General features: G+C 38.8%; 1 protein-coding gene across 1 annotated transcript in view; it reads left to right on the top strand.

Moving 5' to 3' along the window:
• The window catches only part of SPIDR (scaffold protein involved in DNA repair), a 193,305-nt gene that overhangs the window by 29,652 nt on the left and 141,927 nt on the right, over window positions 1-21,726 (top strand). The window contains exon 6 of the mRNA XM_058805939.1: window positions 20,184-20,440. Within this exon, the coding sequence (XP_058661922.1) occupies window positions 20,184-20,440 (257 nt within the window). The remainder of the gene's footprint in view (window positions 1-20,183; window positions 20,441-21,726) is intronic.

A 21,726-nucleotide genomic window follows, 5' to 3' on the forward strand; every position in this document is an offset into this window, starting at 1 on the left:
ATATTTTAGTATTTAATGAGAAACCCATTCTTCCTGTTTGCTTCTGGGATATATACTTTTAATTAAGGATGAGGTCTCTGGGAAAACTTGGTTTCCAGAGAGAGCTGATTGGTTTTAAAGAGAATAGAGAAGTGAATTTGCAGGTCGTGATTTAGATCTGTTTTCACCATCTCTTGTTTGGACAGATTAGCCATTTTATTTTTATTCTTTTTAGCTGTGCACCAAGTTTCTAGGTCTTGGCTCACTTGATATTTGGCTTTTAAGGGAGAGAAACATAGTAGTGTTAGGTTCCCATGATTCAACACCCACTCCTGAAACACCCACTCCTGAGTTACCTGTTGGTGCTTGCTGGCTTATCTTCTCTGTGTGGGAGAGTGGAGGATGATCAGATTTGTGTTCATCACTAGGTGTCACTCACTGGCAATTACTTAAAGTATGTTTCAGGGCAAAATTAAAAAGAACAAGAAACTCTCTTGCTTCCTACCTCACCCAGTTGTGGGGGGGGGGAAGAATATGGTGTGAAATCTGGAAAAGAATATTTTCTCGTCCTACTTTCCCATAAAACTGTTGTATGTGGTGTTTTGTAATTTTATTGCTTTAAGTGTGTCTTAGTCTGTTGGCTTTTTTTCTTGTATAGTTCTGTTGATCCTAGATAATGTTTAATTGTATATTTTCAATTGTCTTTTCTGCTCCCTTATCAAGTGTGCAAAAACTTGAAGAATACCAGATAGCATGTAAAAGATACAGAAATCTATCTCAAGGGAGGTGCAGTGGTGAAACTACAGGATCATTTGAGACAATGCTTGGAAAAAAATGAGATGACAGGACTCAAAATTGTTCCTGGAACTTGACCGCTGAGCTGTGCTGGGCAAAGGATGCTGATTAAAAACTGTGCACATATAAAGATGATTTATCTTTGTGTTATTTAACAAATTATGTGGAATGTGATGCCTCAGCTGGGTCCTGGTCAGCCTTCTCTTTCATCAAATGATTAGTGTGGGGAATGTATATTCAGTTGTTGAAATACAGAATATTTCAAAATTCTAACACCAGTGCTGAATAAATAAAAGTGAGGGAGAGGAGGAAGGTTAAACAGTGAAACTCAATACATTTGTTCAGCGCACACCAAATGCTGTAAGTATTTTAGTGCAGAGGAAGATTTTTCAGAGAATGTTCAAGTGTCCATGTGTATAGCTGGAAACTTTATTGGCAGGAATGACAAATTTGTTTTCCTGTATCTCTCACCCTTGCCCTGTATTTTTCCCTTGAAATGGGACATGTATTTATTTTACAGCCTGGTTCTGTCATTTAATTTGGTGGCTGGGACTTCTGTGGATTAGAATGTTTTGTAGACTGTGCCTTCCCTCCTTTGTGTCCAAGTGAACTAGGTCTGGGTTGTGCTGTCTCCTTGGGAAATTGAATCTCATGGAGGGTCTCAAGGCAGTAGTTGCTGGGCAAGGTTCTCTAAATGGCTTCAGTGGTGTTAAATGTGGACTTGGAGCATCAGTAAAAATATATGGTGAAAAACCAAAGCTTATCTATTGTGCATTTCTTTTTCATCCTCTCTCCTGTGTAACCAGAAGCGTTCGTTCAAAAGGTGTAACTACATACAGAAATCACTTTCCCCCACCCTGTCTTACACTAGAATAGTAGAGGCTGTTTGAGATCACCTACTTCTCTGAGAAAGGTGACCTAAGCCAAGGGAAGCCCCTTCTATCAAAGGTCATTATTCCTGCAAACCTGCAATGATGATTTGCTGAAAGTAACAATAGTAGAGCAAATCTGCTGTGTGGATATCCATAGAAGCTAAGTGCTAACTGTACAAACACATAAATCTCTTAAGCTCTGTGTCAGACCCTGTGTTTACAATGTCTTTGCTCATATTTAGGCCCTAAAACCAGCATGAATTTCTTATGACAGCTGAGAAGAAAACACGCAGCCTCCACTGATACCTGCACAGATATGACAGAACTCTTAATCATAAGATTTAGTTTCCCTTTGCGAAGATTATAGGTTGAGATTCATCTCCTTGTTCTATCTTGGATTACTAAGTGTTTGTGGCTGTGTGTCACTGTATTTATCTAGTCCACATGCTGTATTTGAATTTAACTGAGAGTGTGTTTGAATGAATAAAGTAGCATAATTTCCTTCCCTTCCCCTGAAGGAGAGGTGGGTTTCTTTTAAAGTATGGCAGCTATTATGACTAACTATATAATTACACCTTTAATCAGACTAAACTATTTTAGATACACAGTAGCCCCATTTGGCCCCTCAGTGTTGAACTGAAAACCCTCTAAAGATGCATAGTATGGCTCACAGTCATCATCGTCACCTTTAATCACTCAGCATATTAAAGCCACTGTGCAGGAGTGTACATGGCTATGTGATGTACTTTTGGGAGTGGTGGTGAGGACAGGGAAGAGATACATGTTACAGAAAATTCCTTTTTCTCATTCTGAATCTGTGAATTCATGCACTATTGTATGTCTCTTCTGCCTCTGTTCATTTTGCCAGCATTCAGTGGATTTCTTCTACTGTTGTATTGTGCTTGGAGGAGAATGTGGCTCTGATGCTGTGGGGAGAAGCTTTTAGTCTCTCTGGGCTCCTGAAGCACTGATGGGTGTGGAAAGCAAGTGGTTCAATGCACAGTTCAGAGGCATGGCCTCCAGAAAGCTGCTCTGTCTGAACAACAAGTGAGGTGTCGTCCTCACAGCTCTTCAAAGTTGCAGCAGGGCTGCTGAGTGTACTACTTTGTGCAAGCTAAGTGTAGGTTTCTAATTTCTGGCATTTTGGAATTCATCCTTTACATAAGAAAACATACTGCCACAACTAACTGTTTTTTCATTCACACATTCCATCTCTAGTGTTAATTCTGTGACTTTAATAAAGCCCAACAAGTGCTATTTCTTGCAGACCTTAATTATACTAGCATCCATTTTTAAAAGGAATATTTTGCTCTAGCTGCAATACAGTTGCTTTCAATATTTACTTCAGTTGTGTTTCATGTTTTGCCCAATATGGTTTTGTTTGTTGGGGTTTTTTATGTAAAGGGGAAGAATAGAGGAGAACAGAGAGGGGCAGAGGCCACATGATGAAGGGATGCCACCAGAAAGGCAATTCTGTCAAATGCAGACAGATACATGGATTGTAAAAGGTGGTACACATTTAATTTTTGTTGTTATTTCTGAAACTAACATAAGCTAGTTTCAGGCTAAAATGTTACATTCTGTTGGAAGAAGGCTTGAAAATTGCTGAGAATGATATTTAAGAATGTTAAAAAGAGCTTAGGGTCGTGCTGTGATCTCACATGGAAAGGCCCAGAGTTCAGAAGTGAGCAGATCTGTGGCTCCAAGACACACACATGCACCTGGCAGAGTTCTCAGTCTTAATTATGCAGGGTCTGTTTTACTTCACCATGAGTGAAAAATTCTGAGCATCATGTTTGCAAAAGGGATCATGACAAGGCTAGAGTTCGTTGCCTCTTTACTGCATGTTTTCTCACAGCTTACTGGTATACATGAATATTGCATTGGGATGTTGGTACAACACTAAGATAAGGGCAACAAATTAAAGTAAACACAAGAAATGGGAGAGCCTTTGTAAAAATGTGCAGACAACTCATTCAGCACAACTGTTGATGGCTTGGCCTTGAGCTCAGTTGGTGGAGCTGCTGCTGCCTGCTGCCAAGATAATGTGTGTGATGTAATTGTGCCAAGCCCATACTATCACAGTATTACAGCAAAACTGTCTGTGAACTGGGCACATTCCCAGTTACATTCAGGTACAGTAACAAGGTAAATGGAAAGCTTCTGCCAGTACTGTATATATGTAGAGTTGCAGCCTGAAGTGTGTGTTTTGTGGCAAAAAGGGCAATGTGTCTTTTGCTGAGCAGGTAGAGAACATAGTCTTTGCTCAGTGTGCCAGTGTTATCTCTTTTACTAAATGACTCTACAAGGATGCTCTTCTCCCTAGCTGCATTACAAGCTGCAGAGGAAAGATGTGAGAATGGCTACGAGGGACAGATTAAAAACCCAACCGGCTCACTGCTCTGACTGTGCTTGTGGCCAGCCGCCCACAATGTGGACACTGGGTACAAGCATAGGTCAAGCTGAACAGATTAACTGGCCAAATAAGAATACCAGTTGCTTTGTTGGTGCCTGAATATGAAATAATCCCTGATCTTCAGTGGAAACTAGATATTTGAATGCTAGAAAGTTCTGAGTGTTTTTTTGTTCTTTTGGGGTTTTTTTTTTGCTTGGAGACATATTCTTAAGATACTTATATAGTCCTCAACTGAGCTTGTTTATGTGGTTGCATGCAATTTCTTTATGCAACCTTCACAAGCCCTTCCTGCTTTCCGAAGTTTTTGGAACAGTTAGTTAATTCTAGCTCTCCATCTTCCCCTTTGACTGAAATTTGCAATTTCCTTTCGAGAAACAACTTCCTATTGAGTACTAACTTATCTGACCACTTTGATGTATTTGAAGTATTTTTTTGAAGTCCTGAAGGCATTGCAAAATCCAGTGTTGTCTTCACAGCTTAAATTTCTGCACTGTCTGAATTGAGGAAGTAGAGAAGTGGACAGGAGCTCATCTAACTAACAAATGAAAATACAATTAAATTGTGCTTGATCGTGCAGTGTCACTGTAAAATTCCAAACTGTGGTAATTGAAACCTGGTTAGGCAGCTCCAGAGGACTGAATTGTCACGTTTTTGCTGTGATCAGCATTGGCTTTGGGAGATTTGGGAGTTGTATGGATTTCCAAAAAACACTGCAGCATATTTGGAGGCAGATGCAGAAAATGGGCTGATTTCTGTGGTGCAGCCCATCATCATGCCAGAGCTACAGGAATCTTAGTCCTGGCCTGCAAAATAGCCATTAAACTTCAATTTAGATGCCTGTATTCTATATACAATAAACAGATGAGCTTAAGTGCTAAATACCAGGATTCCCAGCTACTGTCTTTCTGACCAAGGAACACTTAAGCTCCCTGGTGTTCCTGCACTTTATCTAATGCCTGTTTGATGTGGAGCAGGGACTGAAGCTCTTTGAGATCCTTTGACTCTTGTGGGGGTTTTTTTCTGCAGTGACACAGCCTTCAAGGGAGGGGTAAAAATTACCTCCTTGTTGCTCTGTTTGGTGGGTTGAGAATTTTACTGAGAGGAAGGGATTTAAATTCTCTTAATATAGAGATTGTCCTGTGAGAGTTGGGGCTTCTCCATTGCTTAGGCTGAAATGCCTGGAGTGTTATGGAAGAGCTGTGTTTACTCTTGTGGGTGTGCTTTCCAATGCCAGCGATGCATGTACAGCATGCTGTGAGTGGAAATCCCTGCAGAGCATAAACTCACAGCTACTGAATCAAGCCCCTGAACAGGCTTAGGTACAGAAGTACCAGCTTTGTACTCACAGGTTTATATGTGACATAAACCACGAGTCTGCAAAGTTGCAATGCATCTGGTTATGTCCAAAACGACTGACCTCTTGGACTTAGATGTCTAAATGCCATCAAAACTCCTCTTGGAGCCTGAGTCTGAGCTTTTATAGCTGAAGATAACCTTATGTATTTGCATGCATAGAACATTTTTAATGTTTTCTTTTAATTGTCATCTCCCTGAAGTTATCCAAATGATTACCAGTCTGCTGTTTTGAAGAGGTAACAAGTTAAGGGAGGACTTTCAAAGGTCCTTTAAATTTGAATGTGTGCTTTCTGATTTTAAATATAAATGCTTTGCAGTTCTGCTTCCCTCACCCCTAAATGCTAACAGTGCTCAGTGTTTTTACATGGGAGTTGGTGTCTAGCACCTGTGCAAAATATATTTCAGAACAGAGTTACCAGATACAGTTGAGAATCACTTGTGAAAATTTTGTTTAAAGAACATGTCCCCAAACCACAGGAGATGCTAAACTGAGTCTTTAACGTCAGGCTTTCTGACTCAGTCCTGCACTTACACCACACCACTAGATGATGACATTTTATTGTGAAGGTTCACCAGTTCAGGCAGCACTTCATAAACATCATCTGCTTTTTAAAGTAGATCCTTGGCTTTCTATTGCAGCTATTGTTTCCTCTTTGTATCTGAAGCAGGGAATTCCCCAGATTTCTCCCAAGAGCTTTTTTTTTTTTTTTTTTTTGTAATTCTGGGCTGTATTCTCTCCCTGGAAATCTTCTGGTATAATTTTATTTCATCAGTCACAAGTGAAGTCTTATGCTGGTGGTTTCCATCTACAGAAAATTATTGAAATTATTTCCTCTGTATCCACCAATGTGGTTTTATGTGTTGTCTGTCAAACTACTTTAGACATCCTCTGTGCTGCTTTGTGCCAGGGGTGTATCCATAGGGAAGCCACATTTGTGCACCTGGTCTTCAGAGTCTTGGCCATGATATGTGGTAGTAGTATAAGAGCTAGAAAACCCATCAGCATAAATCCAGTGGTGTTGCTATCATAGCAAACCTGATTTATATGCATTTTGAATCCCCTCCCTGCACTGTGCTTTTTGAATGGCTGTCAAATGAAATAGAGGAGCTTTTGTCATCTCTGCCTATTTTTCCTGGACTACTATACTTGCTAGGACATGAATAAGGTATTGCTTTAACACTGTCCAAATTCTAGTCTATCAGTATAGTATAACTTGAAAACACAGAACTAATTATGATACTGACCTTAAGTTTTGAGATTTTGACTGTAAGAAAGCATTGCTGCTTTTGCTCCCTATTTTTGTGCAGTATGTTCCTGTAATCCTTTAGATGTAAAGATACCTGTTATGAAAGTCCTGCAAATATTTTTTTTTATATATTTGGAACCAATTTCTAAAGGATGTATCCATGTGTAGTGGGTTGTGAAGGGATGTGGAGTTCAGTTTTGGGGCAGGGAGAAGTGGGTATGTAGGTGCATGCATCTGCTTTTGACATATGGTCGTTTCCTTTTCTGTTTAGTAAAATTTATCTTGAATTATTGCAGCCTTACATAGAAGAAGTAAGTGAAGATAACTGAAATTTCTATTCTGCAAAAAGTGGAGTGAATTAAGGAACCTCTTTATAGCCAGACTACTTATTAGGCAGAAGAAGCAAACAAGTTAATATTAGGTACATAGAAGTACACAAAGAGAATCCTAAAACTGGGGAGAAAAGTATGTGGCATTTCCTAAATGGAAATTTCCTGAATGGAAAATGTCAGGCTTATTTAAATATAAACAAACAAATGTAATTGCTTGTGTGTAGGATGTAGTGCATATACATTTCTTTTTTTCACTGTGGTGTTAGAGAGTGTGGGTGACTTGTTAAATTCAATTTTCAATTTCTTAATAGCTTTCTCCTTAGGAAGTGGTTGTCTTGTTAGGTAGTGTAAATGTAATTGTACAGTTTGGCTATTTTACATAGGGTAAGCTTTCTGTTCCTTCAATAACTGCATTCCAGGAGCAATACTACTTCCACTTGGCTGTAGTGATGCAGTTTTGAAGGACTTCTGTTGATAGTAAAATAAAAAGAAAAAAATGAAATCTCTTATTTGATGCTACTCTTGAAAATTGACACAGATGGTCAATTTTTGGTCTGGAAACTTCATTCTTCCTCCCTTCTAAGTGATTAGTCCATAACAGAATCAGTTGGCTTTTGGCAGTTTGGAGGGAAAATGCATTTAACATGTCTTAGGTTTCCAAGTGTAAATTTGGCTGTTAATAAACATGTCAAAAGGATTTTCATCCTGAAGTCTTGATATGTGTTAAAGTTACATTAATGGTCTGAATTGTAGTAGCTGCAGTGTAAAACTGTGAGTCAGTATTTTGAGTATCAAGGGTTTAATTGATGCACTTGTGATTGTACTTTCACATTATTTTGACATGACTGTGAAACTGAGAAGTAATCTTTTCTGCAAGAATATTCAAATGCTTGTCTGAATGCTGAGAATAGATTCTTCTTTATGCCTAGACTAAATGATCTTGCACCATTATATGACACAGCTGTGTTTGTTCTTATTCTGACTTAACTAAATTTTTTGCTTTATTTTAATAACATAATTAGTGTGTGGTTTATTTTTAATGAATTGCTAACTGTAGAACACAATGTGTTACCTACATTTCCTCTAATATCTAAAACTTATTTTAACTTTGGCTCTCCATATTTCAGTAGAGTTATAATACATTGATAGATTTGTGTAGTTACTGTCCTAGCACTGAAAGGAAAATACTGTGTGAGTTAAAGTCTAAATCATTAAAGCATCAGTATAGATAAGCTGATTAGGCTTTTGGCAAGTAGAAAGCAAGATCTTGCTCCACTGCAGTTCTGCTGTATTTTGTACCCTGAAGAATTACCCTAGACACATGTGAAATTTTTGAGATTTTGAAAGACGGATTCTTTTTTTTTATTATTGTTGTCCCTATTATTTTTTTTATTCAAGCCACATCTGCTGCAATGTCTCACCCATTTTTCTGACCAAAATGAAATTACTGTTGTTGTGAGCTGGGGAATGCAGACCGTCCAGGCAGCAATTTAGTTTACTCCATGCAGGAGTATCTCTTTGGTGACGGGGTGGGAGATACAAAATGATGCAGTGTTTTAGTTACTGTAGACCCTGATGACCACTTGTTGCTGCTGAAGTAACATGAGAACATGATGTATTGTTCTCTAGGTAAGAAAAGAACTTGTGATTAAAATACTTGCCACTAAGACAAGCACAAAATTGATACAGTGGGTGCCAAAATTTGCACTTCTGCATTTAGGCAGTAAAGCTGCCTGTCACACAATTCCTAAAAATGGTGCAGCCAGATGCCCAGAACTGCCTGAGCACTTCTTCAAAGCTGCTGTCACTGTCCCTCTCCTTTCTAAATTTGGGGTTTTTCGCTTCCCCTGTCCCAAATTTTCAGTGCAGAGCACAGCTCCCAGAGCTTGCTGGTGTTTGAGAGTTAACTGCTGTTTAATGAAAAGTGTTCTTCTTATTTTTACTTTTAGTACAAATTTTGGGTTTGGATGTGTGCAATTTTTAGTTGCTTTACCAAACATTGCAAGTTTTGATCAGAATGCTAATAGGTCACTTCCAAGTTCAAGAGAAAAAGATTTGCAAGACTTTTTTAAAAATCTTGCTAGCTGCAGAGTTTGATCTGAAGGACAAATATCACATAAGCATTTTTACTTTGGGAAGAGGAAAATGAGGAGAATATGTTTCATTTAATAGTATCTTAAAGGACAGGTTTCTAAATGCCTTTCTGAGATGTTGAATTAACCTCTATGATTGTCAGCTTTGAGCTTCCCTTATATTATAAAAAAAAAGAGGATACACACTTTCCACACATGAATTTTGCATTTTCCACATGTAAATACACATTGACACATGCTAACAGAATAGAATAGAAAATGACAGTTTTCCATTATTTTTCCCCTCCCTTTCAGAAGCACTGCTTTAAGAATGGAAGTGAAATTGAGCCATCATAATCTCTCAATCTGGTTTGAGATAGTGGAGGCATGAATCCAAAAGCTATTGGTGACTGCTGTGGATACCAGTCAAGGATTGCTTTTTCAAAGTATGTTAAAGTGCATGACATGCACTCTGCCTGTAATTGAGAAGAATTACCTTAATTCTTCTTAATCATACTACTTTATGGAAGCTTTATAGTCCTTATAAGGAAATGCTTAATACAAATTATGGATGTTTGTATTTCAGGGCTCCTTTCTTTACAAGTTCTCATGTCAGCTGCTAGCCCGTTCTTAGAGAATTACAGTCCACTGAGTTTAGTTGTGCAAGGATTGTGTTTGATTACTGGGACATTTCAAGTGTATCTTCCTGATAAGTTTATGTGTGTGCTTATTTTCTACAAAAGTTTTAAATATCTGTGATTGTCTCCATGGGTCCTACAATGTTGTATTATACCCATATTATGGCAGTCACGTCACTAAATGTAATGTAACACACCTATATTACAGCACACACACTTTTATTCTAATCTAGATCTCAAAGGAGTTTTAAAGTCTGTACTTTAAAATCTTTTTATGTACTGTGAACAATCAGCACAGCTAAATGTGTCAAACTTAAGACAGTATTGTAGCAGTGAGCAATTTTGACTCTCTATAAAGTGTGTATTTGCAGCAACATTACAATTTTCAATTACAGTGCCTTACTCAATTGATGTTTACCTTTTTTTCCTTCTGTTGCCCCAAAGTTTAGGCACGTGAACTGAAAGAAAATGTGTAAACTTCGTGTTGGGCTTAGTTTTCTTTGTTCTTTATCCAAATAGAGCTAATTTTAGCTGAGTATATTTAATGTATTTTTCAAAGCAATTTCATTGTTTGGTGTCCTTTGGCTTACTTGTAAAAGCAGTTAAATGAGTTTTCTATTTCTTTAGCCTGCATATAGGTGCTCTCATCAATGTTAGAAATCAGTTTTGGTGAAGGTGGCGCTTTTGTGTGTATGCACATGCTGTCATCACTGACACAGTATTTCAGACGTGGTAACACATTTCCTGCCCCAAAATGTTTGCTGTTTAAAATAGTTTTAACAGTGCAAAACCACAAAATGATCTAGAAAAAGTTAGGCTGTGTGTGGAAAGACTTCTGGAGAGCAGGGAAAGGGTTGAAAGAAACTGGAAATGAAGAGGAGGGAAAAATGAAGGGACTATTTTAGGCTTTGGGGGCAGTTCCGCAGGAGTTGTGAAGCAATAAATGGGGCAAAGGGAAGCACAGTCAAGTGAGAAGAATGTGGAGTGAGTGGGAGTAGAAGAAAATGAATGTAATGTGCTGCCCTGCCTGGCAGCCTGGTGTCTCCTCCAGCTGCCAGTGCTGCAGCCATGAACGCTGGCACTGCTGCAGCTGGAAGTGCAGAATCTCAATTTCAAGGTGTTTCTGTGTGTCCCTGTGGATATTGTCAACAAAAATTTTTCCACTAAGTGCTGAGCATTATTGCAGAAATTGTGCCTGTATTGCATTTGTTTTATACAACACTGTGCCACTTGTGTTTCCATTCTCTCGTTTTCTTTTTTCTTTCCTTTTATGATAAGTGCTTTTCTAAGGGTTTTCACAGGAAACTGCAGATCAACCAAAGCGATCAATCGGTGTGAATAATTTTTGCTTTACTGAATACCTGTGTGCAATCCCTCATTTAGCTGGTTATTCTGGAATTGCTTCCTTTAATCTCAAACATAACGTGCTTGCAGTTATCATCTACTTTTGCAAAGAATCCATAATATGAAAAATTTGAAAGTTTTTGACTGTTCTCTGATCTATCTATACAGTGACATTACTGTGAGAAGCATTTGCTGTTTTAGAAACAACCTTTTTAAAATCTTGCAAGATGGTTATACAGTTCATAACTGTATTGGCTAAAGATAAGAGAGAAGCAATTTTATAAGGAAAGATTTAATTTGCTTAGACCAAATGATCTGTTTGGAGAAAAAAACACCAAACTTTTGAGACCTATAGATGGCCTTAGTGCTAAATGCTTGTCTGCTTTCCCAGAGCTATATCTGTTTGTCTAGTAAAAGTTATTACCTCCCATTGCAAGTATTTGTTCTCTCTGAAGGCTTGGGTTAAAACAAAACAGTTGCTTGAAGATGGAAATATATTTCCTCCTTTAACAGTACCTACTGAATCCTGCAGGTGTTTAGTCTAGGTGCTTTAGGATTTAGTTCATAAATAATAATTTGGCTTTTAATCATGCCTTTCAGTTGAGCCCTCTTGTTACAGCCAAGCTTTAGCCGGGATGATTACCATAACATCACCTAAACCAGAGACAATAAAACTGAGGTTTCATGGCACAGATCCACTAACTTTAATAAATGAAACTGAGTGAATAACTATAAACAAAGAATGTGAAAGTAGGTTATCAAACCATGTGATAACATCTGTTCCTTGGAAACATGAAAGTAACTATTTCTGTGTCAAGAACGAAACCCTGTTTAAGTGGTATTATAAGCTGACTGCAATTTTCCTGTGTGCCCAAACTTCAGTGTATAATGTTGAGGCTTCTGTGCAAAATGATGTAATTATCTGCATGCCCTATCAGAGTCAGGTATTTATATTTGAAAGCCTGTGTCTCTGTCATCTGGAGGATCCTTATCAAGATGAGAGCTCAACTGCGTGGGATAATGTGCAGTTGCATGAGAGGAGACCTGGTTCTGTCCCTGAATAGTTTGCAAGATGCAACACGTGAAGTGGCGTCTCCCCCTTCCCCTCTTTTTTTTGAAGAAGGGAATGGAGAGCAAGGGTTATGGTAATGCACTTGAATGTAACATTGGCTAACAGTGTGCACAAATTGTCCAGACTGTCTCTAACAGCCATTCATTTTCCTTGAGAGAAAATTAAGATGTCCTTGTATGATGGAAAAAAACATTAGAGAAAGCAGGAAAAGCACTTGTAGATTGTCCATGTTAACATTTTTCAGCATTATTTGGTCTGTTGGAAGTTGGCTATTACTCTGATTACAGACTGATGGTGAGATCAGTGGTACTGAGATAATATTAGGAAGTGATAGATTGAATTCTTAATGCTAAAGAAGTCAACTAATCTACTAAAGTGATGCTTTTAAGAGATGCAGTTGCATTGCAAATGCTACAGATGCTATGATTGCAGCAGGGTCTATATAGAGTACAAGTCAGTGTCCCTTAACTAATGTTAAGTAATCTTGCTTTGTGTTCATTTTGCACTTTAGCAGCTCACTGTCCCCTACTATTCTTTCCTGTCCTTGTGCACAGCAGACAACAGTTTTGTTCAGCCTTACCTTTAGGATCACTATTTAATTTGGGATCATATTTAATTCTACATCTATGCAGCACCCTCAGAAAGAAATAGTGCTTCTTGCTTTCCAGCCTGATTTTGTGTAAAAAGGCACTTGGGCTGAGACGAGAGCCTCACCTGTTTCGGTCGGCTGATCCATGCCTCAGAACAACCTGTTCTGGGAGAGGCAGGCTGGAACAGCTTGTGGATGGATCTCCAGAGGTATAGCCTGCTTAACCTGTTTGCCTTGTGAAAGCTGAGGTTTCTGCTCAGGATTAGAAGTTACGGCTTTGATTTCATCTTTCTTACCACTTGTGCATTCTTTACCTGGCTTAAAAGAAAAAAAAAAAAAGTCAGTAAATACCATCTTTGCATTAGGTCTATAAAAAATCTGGTTTGTTGTAATTTTACTCTTCTCCCAAAGTTCTTCTTTTGAAGATCAGATTTTCATGTTGATTTTTGTGCATCTGTGCAAAATCTAATTTTGATGTTAGTTTTTCGTTCTTGTTTCCTACAGTGATTAGTGCTACATGCAGGATACTGCCTGCCAGTGGTGTGTGTGTACAGGATTGTGAGTGAGAGAGCTCAAACCAAACAAAAACACACACCTCTGCCCTGACAAAAAAGAATGCACAGCCAAACATACTGCATGCAAGCATAATCGTCACCTCATTTTCCACTTCAAGGCAGAATGATCTAAACAAGATATGGGAACTGATAAACGATGATACAAGTTATTTATTTTGTTAATTATTATTTCATGTGTGATATAAACCACCATTTTGTGGGCTTATGTACTGTGCTTCAACTTCCTCACTCTGTGAAGTGGAAGAGGGAGTTTTCCTGTCTCTCTACAACTTTCTTTTTCAAAAATGATGCAGGAAGCTCAGCATCAGATAATTGGCTCTTGGGTCTGACAGCAGCCATACCATTCCATTCATTTCTGCAGGGTTCCATGAAAGCCCTTTCAACTCCTTCCCTGTATGAAAGCATCTCTGAAACTGTCCCATTTGCTTTTCTTTTGATAACAGCTATTGGTATTTTTCCTTTGGATTGAATCCTATTTTTGAGGTTACCTTTTAAGACAGTAACTAATGCAGCTGTATTTTGACAGGGCTTGCAGAATAAATGGTGTCCAACATGGGTAAGACTTCCCCAGGAGCTCTTCAAAGGGAAGCCCAGCAGTGGTGTGTAAGGTTTGGTAGCTGACCTGCTTCCTCCAGAGATAATCATGAATCAATTTCCTTTACGATAGGAAGCTCTGGGCTGCTGGATGCAGTGAATCCTTTTTGATTAGTCATAGAAGAGAAGTCCTAACCACTTGTTTAAAGGTCTCAAAACACCATTAAAGAGGAGATGAGGGTGCAGTCTGTGACCAAATTCTGCTTTGAATAATTACAGTGTTGCTGCCTACACTTCTCCTCCATATTCAAGTAGATACCGCATTCTTCTTTGCCACTTGGCATAAATGATTTTGTGTGCTAATAACTACTGCATTCCAGCCCTGGGGTGGTGGCAGCTGGGAGACAGCAAAAATCATTCCCATGTCTGTGTGAAGGGAGATGTCACTGAGGTTTAGTGGTGGCCAAGCAGGGGGAGAGAAGCTCGGTGGTGCTCGCTCCTGGAGAATCCCAGGGAAGTGCTGGGGGTGGCTGTCCCGGTGCTTGGGGAGCGCACGGCTCAGTTTCCTGTAATGGCAGCCACAAAGTGCTGTGTGTGTGGAGCAGGACATGTCATTTCCTAGAGCACTGAACCAACACCACTGATAAATATTTAGGACAGATCAGATGGTCTGAGTGCGTGTGCTGGGGAGGAATGCAGTACTTGGCTAAACAACCAGGCATTACCTGAGATCCATTTTAAATATGTGCTGTCTCTGTAATAACACTGGGTGGTTGTTCCAGATACAAAATTTCAGTTAATCTGCTGTGTCAGTTTGGGCTTGCAAGTCCAAAAATACCTTATTAGTGATTTATGTCTTTCATTGTTCTTTTTTTCATACGAATATCTCTGCCCACGCTCTGCTACCTAATCTTGTATTTTTGCATGTTGTTCCTGTGGTTATTCCATGAGAAGAAGGCTTGGTGTCACCCACAGAGTTGCACATGCCTAACTCTGCACTTCAACATAAAGTTTTTTTATGAAGGAATATTTGAATTATATCCCTCTAGAGTGAAAGTAGCTAGTTTACCAAGATTAGTATTCCAAATTATTTCTCAAGCTACTAGGAAAGTATATTTGGCATAGACTTCAGTGCTTCAGTTAAAGCTTCAGAAAACAGAGAGCTTTGAAGAGAATTGCAAGCTTTAAATCCTTTGTATCTTTAATTATCTTTATAGAGCTGAATAATATCCTGTACTATCTGTGTGCACAATGCTTGAATTAATTTTCTGTTGATTAATTAAGGGAAAACTACTTTTCTTTTACCTTTACCCTACTCCCCGTAATCCTGCAAGCCAGCTTCTGGTGGAGTTAGCTTCGAGCATTCATTAGCATAGCCTGGGCCTTTGACATACTGCACTGGTGATTTATGCTTGTGAATATTCATTGTGCTAAATCCAGTGGTTTTTCTGCTCACTCTTGTTTTCTGGAGAGTACCATGCAAGATACAAAGTCTCCTTGGAACCCATAGCCAGCTGCCTGGAGTAGAAGTGGGCTGCATTTGAATCTCTTTGCAGGCATGACAGCAAAGTACCTGCAGTGCAAATGCAGGGAAGACTGGATAAAGGAAAAGGCAGTAGGGTAGTCACCAGAGTTCACTGTGTGTTTGTTAACACTGGTCATACTGTTAATACTGGTCAGCTTCCACCATCCTGAGAGCTGTCATGAGAGGGCAGGTAGGGGAGTTGCCAATCAAGTCTGAAAAACAAGAGGGAATCACGAAAGGGAAAAAGCTAGTCCATGAAGGAACAGGTGGGGGGTAAGAGAAAATGCTTCCAGAACCAGAGGCAAAGATACATGAATGGACAAGCAGGAGGGAGATGCCACAAGATTAATTTTACTCTGTATGTACTGTGATCAGAGCCTGAAACTCTGAAATACTGTTTCTGTTTCTGACATGACTTGGCTCTGTGACCTTGAGAAAGCCTGGTTCCCTAAGGGTGCTCTGAGATACACTCTTAGTTCTGCTATTTGAGCTAGGCTGTGGTAGGATAATAGGAGGGAAGACTTTTATATTATTTAGGGAAGGAAATGACAGACTAAGTGACCTCTATCTGTAAAAAGTTATATCAATGTCTATATAGAATTTGATATGTGTTTTTTTGTCTGTAAGACACTGCAGCATGCTGAAGTATCTTAGTTTCAGCTGATAAACTTGTTCATAGTATCTGTGAACTCTTACTGAGCATCTTATCTGCAAAGTATCTTCATATCTACTGGGAAATATTTACAATATTAACTGAATGTATGCAACTGAAAAAATGGAAGTGTTTAATGGCTACAAAGGTGAGGTGTGGATACTGATGCTTTTCTGCAGAAATCACTGAGTAATGTATCTTGGGAGAAGAGACAAGGGAGATAAGAAACCCACACAACTGCTCATCACCTTGCCTCTGATTAGCAATCACTGTCTGAGAGCCTTTTTAAAAAAATACTGATTTATTATTTATTTTAATAGGGTTGATCTGTTAGCTTTCTCTTTGTACAAAAAGCTTTGTAAAGTTCTGCTTTCTGTGCTAAAGCTGGAAACTTCAAATGGAAATGTAACACTTCTCATGTTAACTTACTGCTATTTTAATGATAAAAAATATCAAGTGCTTATTTAATTCATCAAATACAGATTTTACTTGCTTCCATCACTATTGAAGTGAAAAGGTGATTTTTTCAGGCCTTGTTGAAGCAAACATTGTGCAGATTGCCAAGGTAGTGCCAGAGAACTCACAGGGTGCTCAGCAAGAGGTAGCTGAAGCAAATCTCTTGAGGCTGAGGGAGGAAGTACTTGGTCACAGATGTAACAGCATGGTATCTTCTGTGCTGCATGTGTGCAAAATCTATGTGCTTGTGGAATGCCATCTTCATTCCACTGAAGTCAGGAGTTTTGTGTTTGACCAATTTGGGGTAGGATTTTAGAGTTTCTGTGGTTTGTTTTTTGGTATTTTTTTGTTCTTAGTGAATGCAAATTGATATGGACAAATGTATGTGCTTTAGCAATCTTAGCTGCTTAGTTGGGATTTGCTGTTTCTCATTTTGGTTTCTATTTTTACATGTATACCATCCTCTTTGTTAACTAGTACCTGTGAGTGCTGTCAAAAATATTAATTAAATAATCTTGAGAGCTCTTTCTTTTTTGATGCATTTTGATTTAAAAAATGCTTAACCTTAAAATATTGGGTCCTGGATGCTCCAATACAGTACTCAGTGACTTCTTTACTTTCCTGTAGTCAAATCTTAACAGAAAATATGGCAATAGCCTGTGTATTTATACTTGTCATTTCCCTTAAAAGAAAGAGCCATAAAAGGGGAGCATTTGTAGCTTTTCAGATGACACAGTCACAGAGAAAATAGATTTATTTTAAAATCAAACAAAATGAACTATGTTTATTGTTTTAGTGATAAAGATTGAGGTCAACCCCTGATTTTTTTTTCTGGATATAGACAAGTGGCTAGCATGATGTAGAAGGGGGTGTTGTGGAAAGGCCGTCATTGGAAATATATCTATATCTTAGTGAACAGTCTACTACAAAGTGTTTGGAGGTATTGAGATATATGGGAGACAGTCATGAAAATCCTCTGATCGGGGATTATTACATTGGGATCAGGGGTCAGAGGAAGAAATTAGGTGGGGAAACTGAGCCTGTGTGTGGAGGGAAGCATTGTACTCTCAAGCACTGTAACCAAAATTACTATATTTCAAAATAATTAGCCATGTGGAAAACCAGTTTTAATTTGACAATTCTTTGTGCTTAGCAGTGGTGCTCTTCTGAAACTCTAAAAATGCAGAAGAAAAACATGATATTGCTGGGGATATTATTTAAAAAATCAACAAAATAATAACAAAACTCCTAAAAAATCTTCTTTGTGATGTTTAAGATGTTGATAAAAAAATGAAGAATTTCTTCACTATTTATCAAGGATTGTTTTAAAGTGAATCAAAGAAATAATTTTTTTATGCCAGCTTTTCCCTACCATATTGTTGGTAGGCTTGCCAGCTTGTTTACTGGATACTTGAAAAATCGTGTTTGATGTGTGTTTTGAAAATATTTTTCTCTTTAGACTAGAATTCTGATTATGGCTACAGTTAAAAAAATGTACAGAATTGGAAGGCTAAGTTTTTGTTCTTTGTTTTTCTTCTGCATTTTTAGAGTTTACTCTTTTAAAAAAAATTTCCAATTGACCAATTAAAAAATCATCCACAACAAAAAACACTAACAAGCAAACAAAACAAAAAACCCAAAGTACAGTTTCCTTGGGGAAGTTCAGTCTAAACAAGTATACAGTAATTTTAGCAGAAATTATTTATTAGACAATCTTTAGTTAGGAAAGCTTCTTAACGCTTAAACAGTCAATGGGATTAAAACATGCTTAATTTAAAGCACTTCCCAAGGGCTTTTCTCATTTGCATTTCACTCGCTCAGAGAACTTCAGGTTCACATCCATTTTTTTAGGTGCAGTGGATATCATAGCTATTTGAGAAAAATTAAAGCATTCCTAAAGCAAGTGAGTGCATTGGAATGGTGTTTTAAGAATGAAGTGCTTGCTTACTGCTTTCAGAGTATTTGAAATCTTTTATTTCTGGCTCATTTCCAATATGGAAGGAGTTTGTTTTCAGAGAAATATTGTTGCCAAGGGACAGATGTTGACTGTGTTGTGTTTAAAGCAGACTGATATTAATTACATTCTTTTAGCTATTCTACTTCTCTGGGTAACTTTAAAAGGTCATTCCAATTTCCAGAGTACTTAGGTAAGCCCTCGGAACATGAACACAGTGTCTCGGCTTTTACGTGAAAAATGTATCAGAGAACTGGCAAGAGCTGAACTTATTTTTGTGCACAGTTGAGAAATGCTCTTTTCAGATTTACACTAATTAATAACATGGAACAGCTTTAGCAAATTTAGTGAATGCTGTGATTTCCCTCCCTTTCCTCTTTCGCCTTTCAAGTCTTTATCCGAGCCAGTTGTCAAACAACCTGTGTGGAGCATTACTTACTGCATTTCACCAGAGGAATGGGGTAATTTTTTTCTGTGGTTGAGGCAGCATGGTCTGGAGCAATGTCAGCCTTTGGGGTTTCCCAGTTTCCCACTGATAAAGCAAAGTTAATATTTTGTGTTTGGGGTTTTGGTTCTTTCAAGATCAGTCTGAGTAACTTGCTTTGCCTTGTCTACAGTTTTATGCCAGTTTACTTGAGCTGGCCTAGTGCTGATGGTCCCAGTGACAGGACTGTCACAGCTCCACCAGAACCTGCAGACAGTGTTGGTTTGGTTGTTTTGGGTTTTTTTCAACTAGCTCCTGAAGACTAAGCCCAGCTCATGTTTCTTAGTCCTCCGCCTATTTCAGTGGTTTAGATAATTTTGTTCTGTACTTGGTAAAATGTCACTTTCCAAGTATTTTTGCTTAATACTCAGTACTTTAAGCAACACTGGGTCAAGAGAACATAATGCATGTAACAGCTGTGTAGAGCTCACCTTAGGGAGCCAACCCAGTAGCCTTAACCTGCTTCTGCAGGAGCCCTAGAGGGGAGCAAAATGAGCTCAGCCAAAGCAGGTGAATTTCCCCCCAGCCCTCTTCTCAGCCTTCCATGTCTCTACAGAGTTGTTTTTTCTGCCTTCTCATCCCCTCATCGTTCCCTCAGTGGGATGAGTTCAGTGTGTCCTGTGAGTTTCTGGTAGAAGAGCTCCAGTGAGGTTCTGTGGGGCTGAACTCCAGCCCTGCTGGCTCCCAGCCCTGACTGCTGAGCAGTGATCCATCTTCCTTGGAGCTACCTGCAGACAGCCCAACAGCTTATGCTCAACTTTTGAAACCTTCCTGGGAAGCTGTAGGCCTGCTGGATATGAAGGCCTGCCTTGGTGTTCAAAATCATGTTTTAACAAAAGGTTACATACTTGACACCTACAAGCTGTCAGTAGAGGCATGAGTTTCTTCCTTCCATTCAGACTATGGAAGCTGACCTTCCTGTTTGCTGGAATCCCAATATAAAAGCTCTCTTTCTTTCGGCTTCAGTGATGATCTCTATCACTCATTATCCTCTCTCTGCTTCCCTCAAAACTTGCCTTAGATAAAAACATTGGCCTGATTCTCCAGACCTAGTTATTTAAAATCCCTAAATGTTACTCATCTCAGTTGTCCCTCAAGAGATGATCCTTATGTTCAGGAGTTGATGTTGACGGACAAAAGATTCATGTGCATTTACAGTGAAGTTGTCCAAGTTATATTAATAAATTGGCATTCCATTTGTGGGTTACTGGGTAACATATTCCTGCCTACATAAATCTATACCCCCTCATTGGCATTCTGCTCAAGCAGCTTTTTGTCTTTATTCGTTTAGGCAATTTCGACAGAAATATCTGAGTACTCCTCCGATAACGACAGCCTGGGAGGAGGAGAGACCACCCTGGCCACCACCACTCCAGGATCCAGGAAGGGAATACAGGCAGGGCCAGGAGGGGACACGGGGGATGTCCCAGCCCGACCGGCCAGCGAGTGGCTGAGGTCAGCACAGGCCCTTCTCCGCACCCCGGGGAAGCCGGCGGGAAGGGCCCCCAGAGCCCCCACCGAGTCTGCCAAGAAGAGGAAGCTGCTGAGGTAAATGGACTGTCCACCTCAAGGAATTCTTTATGGATGTTTATTCTTAAATTATAAGTAAAACAATACCTGCCAAAGTGTTGGGAGTGTCTTTCAAGGGTAAACATTTTAGAGATGCAAATATGAAAAACTTAAAGAATGTCATTTATCTGTAAACAAGCAAAAATGGCAAGAAATAATAAATTTAAAATTTCTGGTGAAAGCTCTCAATCTTGAACTCCTGTTAAAATTGATTTTTGCACTTCTGATAATGCTTTACAGATGTGTGAGTGGACATACTTCTATTCTAGCTTCTAATAATTTCATTGCTTTGTGCCTCTCAAGAAATTCTGCAAAAATTCTGCACCTCAGGTTTTAGGATATTTTTTTGGTCCTCTCCAGATTTGTCAGTGCAAAATTATCCAAAATAATGTAGGAAAGGAGTGGATGAGCAGTAGTTCCGATGAGCGTAGGACAGAGCATTATGTAGGTAATGGGAGGATGTATTCCTAAGGTGAAATTTAAGTGTCTGTGACTAAGTTAAATACATTAGAAAAATATGTAACTGCTGAAAGTAGCCTGAGATGGAGCAGTTGAAGCCTGATGTTCTAGCTAATTACAGTGCAGAAATGGCCACTTGCTATATTGAATTAATGAATGTTGTGTTAAATGGTGTATGTGAAGTTATGCCTCAAGCTGTGGAGACCACAATTACAAATGGTGCTGCTCTACATCCCTATTGTTGTTTTAACAATGTGCTTCTCTTACAGCTGAATCTATGTACAGTAATCAGTCAATTACTTAAACAGTAAATATTCAGTTAATAGGCATACCTTATTTTTCTCTGAAATATTCTTGGCTATTTCAAAATGCTGTCTGAGGAAACAGGTTTGGAAGTCCTAATTACTGAGGATGTCTGTACTTAAAAGTGCTTTGCTTATGCAATCAAGCTTTATTTCTTGTCACTTTAGAAAACATGCATACTCAGCTGTACTAGGTCAGATCACAGCTGTAACCCCAAAAACTTCTTATAGTGGCCAAAAGCAAGTATGTGTGAATGTAATAGAAACAGGACAAGTGTACAGTGGTATTTTGCCCCGGTGCTCTTCCAGCTTTGAGCAATTCCTGAGCTGAGGTTTGTTACCATTAGTGGGTTTGTCTTTTTCTAAATTTGATGACCTTTTTTTTTCTTAATTTGATGACCTTTACTGTCAACAGTCTAAATGCAAAAAATGTTTTCTGGGAAAGATACTCTGACACAAGTGTATAAGAGAATAGATTGCTTTAAAAACAAACAAAACAATAAA

This window comes from Ammospiza caudacuta, chromosome 1 (assembly GCF_027887145.1).
Source record: "Ammospiza caudacuta isolate bAmmCau1 chromosome 1, bAmmCau1.pri, whole genome shotgun sequence".
NCBI classification, from domain to species: Eukaryota; Metazoa; Chordata; class Aves; order Passeriformes; family Passerellidae; genus Ammospiza; species Ammospiza caudacuta.